This window comes from Nematolebias whitei, chromosome 5, assembly GCF_014905685.2.
Source record: "Nematolebias whitei isolate Nwh7 chromosome 5, NemWhi1, whole genome shotgun sequence".
Lineage (NCBI taxonomy): Eukaryota > Metazoa > Chordata > Actinopteri > Cyprinodontiformes > Rivulidae > Nematolebias > Nematolebias whitei.
The window spans coordinates 16,283,213-16,289,851 of NC_056502.1; the positions used below are offsets into that span (position 1 = coordinate 16,283,213).

Here is a 6,639-nt window from a genome sequence, read left to right on the forward strand (position 1 = left end):
TGGGGGGGGGGGGGGGGGGGGGTCCCCCCAGAAAATTTTGAATAAAGTATATGTGATTAACAGGTTAAACATCTACGTTTAACTACATTTATAAACACTCCGCCTCTGTCAAGCATCCCCCCCCCATTACTTGACGGAACCATCAAGGATGTCAGGCTCGGAACCGACTGTCCCTGATTGTTGTTGTCCGACTCCACATGTGAACCTCCAGGCACCTGCCTGTGGCTGTGGTTACCTCGGCACTCACCCCCACCACTCTTTTAGGGGGCGAGATTTTTTTTTAAGGGTAGACGCAGAAATGCTACTTGAAGAGGCAAATCGTATGCTGTTGTGTTTAAAATGAGTGTTTATGTACTGTAATTATTTTCATTTTACATATCCAATATAAGTTTTATTCGTTCACAGCAGTCATATATGTTCATAAATATATATATATATATATATATATATATATATATATATATATATATATATATATATATATACATATATGTTTATTATTAGTAAGCCTGACAGTTACCGGATCCAAGCAAATAAGTTACTGGAACACATACTCTCAAGAGAGTTCCCAGATCCTGTTCTGGCAGGATCTGGCTCAAATTAAACCCTGGTACTTATGCACCTTATATGCGTTGAAACAATCAAACATGATCAACTTGTAATTTTTTATTAGCTCCGGAGATAATAAAAAAGCTGAGTCAGTTTTTAATTCTAGTCATTCTCAATTCACTCCAGTTCAAATTAAAGGGCTGAACATCAGATATTGTCCAAAATTACCGTTCAAGCTGAATGGAGCTTGCAACCCATTTATATTATTTACCCCAAATGTATTGCAGTGGGGCAGCATGGTGGTGCAGTTACAGAGCGCCTGCCTCTCGGCGAGCAGGTTACCCGGCTCAAATCCCGGTCCGGGGGCCTTTCTTGGTGGAGTTTGCATGTTCTCTCCGTGCATGCGTGGGTTTTCTCTGGGTATTCCAGTTTCCTCCCACAGAACAAAAACATGCATGTTAGGCTGATTGGTAACTCTAAATTGTCCCTAGGTGAGAGAGTGAATGTTTAATTGTCTCATTTGTCTCTATGTGTCCCTGTGATGGACTTGTGACCTGTCCCAGCTGTATCCCACCTCTCACCGTGATGGATGGGCACCAGTGACCCCCGTGACCCGAAAAGGAAGAAGCAGGTAAAGATAATGGATGGATGGATGCAGTGCAGTGTAAATAACATGTCAACGTTCACGTGTCAGTAAAAATAAAAAAGAGCCTACAGTATTTTTACGATCTACTCTTTACAGCTGAAGTAATAGCTTATCAAATAAGGTGCATTGTTCCAACTAGTTGGAGATCCCTTTAATGAATTTACAAAAAAACTCAAAGGCTTTAAGCAACTGTTTATAAATTACCTAACATCCTCTTGTCCAGCAGATAAATACAGCATTTAAAATAACAGCTGGGTTGTCTCTGAAGGTGAAGTGATGGAGACTCAACTTTTCCACTTTTTTTTTTTTTTTAAAAGGTTTAAGATATCAAAACCTGTTCAGGTCCAGAGTTCAGGACCTCCATTCTCAGTACGGGGTAAAGCGATTATACCCTCCTCTGTACAAACTTGCCTGTTGACAAAAGAAGAGTTTCAGATGTAAGAAGGATCTGCTGACATATATCAGGAGCTGCAGGTGTTTGGACTCAGCTCACCATTGTACCAACTCCATATGTTGTCGCTGGTCCAACTGAGTGGTGATACGGGTCAGCAGCTGTGGCGTAAACTCGGCCATATCTGCTCAAACAAAAAAAAAAAAAAGACTCTTTAGTCAACTTGTTTTTTTTAGTTTAGCTCTAATATTTTCATGCATCATGAATTCAACTAAGCTCCATTTCATATAGAGATCCTATTTTTCTACAAATGTCGTCCCTCGTTTATCTTGGTGGTTTGGGACCACGTCTCCACAATAAGTGAAAAACCACCAAGTAGGGATACAGTAGACTAAGTTCAAGTTCAAGTAAACTTTATTGTCATTATCAATCACCTCATGTAGTACATGAGATAGAACAAAATTATGTACACAAGTAGTAGTAGTAGTTTATTTTAGTATTTATATACAGTATTTTCCTAACAGACCACAGGTTTATTTGTGGTTCCTAGAGTATCTAAATGTAAAATGGCAGGCTGAATGTTCAGTGATCAGAGTTTAACTTCCAGTTTCTGTCTTTAAGGTGGACATCCTGTCTACATTTAGGACCAGACTTAAAACTTTACTTTTGATAAATCCATAGAGTTTGCTTGGGTTTCCTGAGCTATCCTACAGGGTTGCTACTATTGTGTTTTTCATTGTTTTTTTTTTCCGATAGAAACTATGCTTGTACCAACTGCTACTGCGTTTGTGTCAATTTCTATACTCTCAAACACCAGCAGATAGAAGCAAATCATCAGCCCATTCTGAGCCTGCTTCTACTGGAGGTTTCTTCTTGTTAAAAATAAGTTTTTCCTGCTCAGGATGGGGCATTGCAACAGCATGCCATGAGATGTCTTTTTTTAATGCAGTCTGCACTGGTGCTTGAGATGTGCCAGTAAGACACCAGCTGTCCTCACTACCTTGTTGAGATTATGCCTCTTCTGTGTTTTTTCCAAATAAGGAAGTGATACAGTAGGTGAGAACGCTTTCAATGAGGTCTCCAAAGAACATTATCATGGCTTGAATGGGGGGGATTCACATTCTTAGGCAAGAAACGGTGTCATATGCAAACATAATGATATGATCCTGGGTGAACTTGGTCAAGCAGTTTTGTGTCAGATGTGTTAACAGTAGAAGGCTCAGTACACATCCTTGTGGTGTACCTGTGCTGACTGTGGCTGATTAAGGTGTTATACAGCTAGCTCACTGCCTCTAACCAAGTCCAAGAATGACCTTCACATTACTGCACAATTTTTGCAGAGATGAAGTCAAACACAGTGATTACTCTATTAATGCATTTACTAATATTCAACTGGTGGCAGAAAATGGACCAGTTGTTGGTTATTGAATGCACGTTGGGTTATATTTTTGTATATTATAAACTTTTGCTACTTTTTTCTCAGACTGTGTTCTATTCTTAGTGAAGATATGTTAGTTAAATGAAACAGTTGCTTGTCTGAGTAAGTGAAAATCACCGTTTTCAACTGTCCACTAACTCATTATAACGTTGTTGGTGGTTTTTTCCCCCATCTAAGTTTTTCATCTTAAAGTCCCATAAAGCAACAAATAAATTCAAGGCATATGACACACAGACTACCACAGTTATGGCAACATTTGAATAGTTTGAAATGACTTTTATACCTACTTTAAATGAAATATTTTATGTAAAGGGAAATGGATTGTGTGGGTTGCTGTGGGGTTTTGTAGTGCAGATACAATCACAGTTTATGGAATAAGATATTCAAACTTCAGCCAATTCCAGAGCAGACTTCAGCTATCTAAAAAAGCTAAAAACGCTATAATCTCATAGCGGTTCACAAAAATGTGAATTTCTAAACTTGACTAAAAAATGAATAACGTGTATCTTAGTAAAAAAATAATGAAAATAGTTTTAGATTCAAGTTCTTGTGTATCTGATAGATGTTTAATTAATCTGCCTACCCGTCACTGTAGGCTGCTGTGGCAGCAGATGCTGACTGAGCCACTCTGTAAGCTGCAGGATAGCCGCCCTGCAAGGGAAAAATAAAATTACATCCTCATAACAGATAAACATACACTGATTTGAAACAATAACTGTGTGAGCATCATGAAGCTGCGTACATAGACCTCTGCTCCGTACAGTCCATCCTGATATACAAGGCTGAAAAAATGATAAAAGAGAAATTTAAGTTTCAACTACTTTTTGTACTTCAACCCGTACAATCTCATTGGCTGCAATCATTCAAGAACAAAGCAAAGAAAACGCTGAAACAGCAGGACGCATTATCATAATGAATATTGTTTATTTTTTGCCTATGTTTAAATTTCTACGAGAGTGTGAAAAAAGTTGTAGCTTTAAATATCGCAAAGAACTTTCATTTTTCGTAAAGATGCTCTGAAGCACGTTTACATTGAAAGAACATTGTAATTTCTTATCGTGGGTATTCAGGTCGTTTGATTTTGTTGGGAACCCTCCAGCGGAAACACGACAGTTCAGGGTTCAGGGTCTTACCCGGGGTAGGCGGGCACAGCAGCAGCAGGAGTAGCCGCTGCGGAGCGAATCGTGTTGTAGACGGCTCGGCCCCGGCCCCGCAGTGCAGAGCCCCGATAGGCCAAGGTGGGAGTTGCTACTGGATAAGGAAAACTGGCAACTAAAGGGAAAAATAAAACAGGAAGGGAGAAAAAGATTAAATCCAACATTAAGGAAATTTACAATACTGGTAATATCTGAGCAGGAAATTCACCTGTATAGAGTTCAGGTGCATACATCGCCCCCATTACAGGGTTGATCTTCCATCCAGAAGCTGCAAAGATAAATTGTTTTATAGTCTTTACCTTGAAAACAAACTCCATTAGGGAATGAGGCAATGTTCATGTTGCTTACTTGAAAGTTCCCCGTTTATAAGAGGCGTCTGAGGCTTCTTGGTAACTACTCTTGCCGTGGCATTATTAACCTGAGCGCATAAACAATAAAATAAAAAGGTAAGTGTGTTTTCTGTTGATGTGGAAACCTTCAAACAGTAAGAAACCTTTCTTCACCTCAATTTTTCTCCCTTCCACAATCGTCCCGTTCAGCTTTTCTCTCGCTCGGTCTGCCTCACTAGCACTCTCGAAAGTGACAAATCCAAAGCCCTGTTGGGGTAAATTTGTTTTAATAAAATGTTCACATCAGCTCGAGCTATATCAATGTGTCTTTAATGCTCACCTTTGACCCTCGTTCATTGAAGATAATTTCCACATCAAGGATCTTGCCAAATTGCTGCAAATTTCACATCAAATGTGTTCAAGTAACGTGACAATGGAGGTTTTGTTGAGTCAGTGTGACGATCTACTTCAGAACTGGGAGGAATGTCCTACCCCAAACATCTGGCGGAGGTCCGGGTCTCTGAAGCGGAAAGGGATGTTGGAGACGTGGAGGCGTTTCGGTTGGGCATTTCCTGAGCTCTCCTCCTCACTTCCACTTCCTGCTCCGGCCCCCGATGACCCCGGCAAGCTGAGCGACTGGGGGTCAGAAGTCACAGGAGCCAAAGCATCCTCCTTGACGACGAGACGGTGTGAAACGAGTGAGGAGGAGGAGGGATGGGACCAAAAGGACACAATGGAACACAAATAAAAATAAAAAAAGATAAAGATGGAGAGGGTATGAACGTGATGAGACAGGTGAAGAAAAATGAAAGAAAACTTTACTAAAAAAGAAAAAATTATCCATTCAGCAGGTTCAGCAATGCGTTTCAACAGATTTCTGCATGTGTAAAGATTCATTTGTAAGCATGACATTAAGCAAAGATCATTTTCACCAAGTGATCCAAACCACGTTCAACAAGCAATCAGCAACCAGTGATCTGTCTCAGGCAAATGTAAGGAGGCCTAAACTTTAGTGAAGTGTCTATGGGTCCATGCCTGCTGGAGAGTAAAAAGGCTAAAAATGATAAAAACTAAAACTGCATGTGCTTACTTCAGCTGTGATCACGAGTGAAAAAATAAAAAAACAGTTTGAAAAACTAATTCAGCCTCTAAAAAAGTGTAAATGCAGTGAGTACACCTTTGTGCAGTCATATTTAAATACAACACGTTGATACCTTGAAATAATTGTTTATTTTGAGTATAACATTAAGGTATTTGTTCTTTGTTGATGTGATCGTTTGAGGCTCACTTGTAATAAATGCTATTTTCATTTTTTAAATAAAATTTTTTTTTTTTTTATCTGATTCCATCAGACACACCAGGTTACTGCTGATCTATTAGTACTGTACTCAGACTGATCCAAGAGAATATTTTAAATGTGAAGACGTGTAAACATGCACACAGATGTATTTGTTCCAAATTTAAAAACTTTATGGGTAATTTTAAAGCCATGTTCATGCATTTAATTTAGAAATAGTTTATAAAGTTTTGTCATTAAAAACATTTCTTTTTTACATTATTATTTTTATATAAACCTACCTAATGCGCTGTCTTAATTCATCTCCCATTTCTTAATATTTTAATGCAGAAGCCAGACTTTTTTGTATTTTTTAAATACTTTTCTTAATAATAATTCTCCAGACCTTCTGGAGGTCTTTTAATTTTAAGTTTTTGTACTTACCACCACTAACTGACTTTTTCTCATATTCTCTGTCCAGCACTCCATCATTTTCAGAATAATATTTTTGGGTTGAGTGTATATCTTATGAAGCATTTAGATATAAAATGTTTCATAAACTCAAGATATAAATCAGTGTTACATTGTCACATAACAGGCTTAGCAAAGATTCAAATTTAAATAAGATAAATTGAAACTAGCCAACGTGTTATAGAATTTTAACTTGCTAGTTCTTTAGCTAGTTTCAATTCATCCATTTTTTTTTATTATTAGCTAAATTAATTGCTACAGTCTTAGTTATTTCCAGCTAGCTACTAGCTAACTATCAAGGACTTTGTCTAGTTTCTTTTTAGTCACTAGCTAATTTAGTCACTAGCTAATTTAGTCACTAGCTAACTTAGTCACTAGCTAA

At 38.2% G+C, this 6,639-nt stretch overlaps 1 protein-coding gene across 1 annotated transcript in view; it reads right to left on the reverse strand.

Annotated features, from left to right (window-relative positions):
- Positions 1-1,067: 1,067 nt before the first annotated feature.
- The window catches only part of rbfox1l (RNA binding fox-1 homolog 1, like), a 14,031-nt gene continuing 8,459 nt past the window's right edge, over positions 1,068-6,639 (reverse strand). The window contains exons 3-12 of the mRNA XM_037676892.1: positions 5,003-5,182; positions 4,851-4,904; positions 4,685-4,777; positions 4,530-4,599; positions 4,390-4,449; positions 4,158-4,296; positions 3,767-3,806; positions 3,608-3,675; positions 1,689-1,770; positions 1,068-1,606 (exon numbers count right to left, since the gene is read on the reverse strand). Of these exons, the coding sequence (XP_037532820.1) occupies positions 1,562-1,606; positions 1,689-1,770; positions 3,608-3,675; positions 3,767-3,806; positions 4,158-4,296; positions 4,390-4,449; positions 4,530-4,599; positions 4,685-4,777; positions 4,851-4,904; positions 5,003-5,182 (831 nt within the window). The 3' untranslated portion in view covers positions 1,068-1,561. The remainder of the gene's footprint in view (positions 1,607-1,688; positions 1,771-3,607; positions 3,676-3,766; positions 3,807-4,157; positions 4,297-4,389; positions 4,450-4,529; positions 4,600-4,684; positions 4,778-4,850; positions 4,905-5,002; positions 5,183-6,639) is intronic.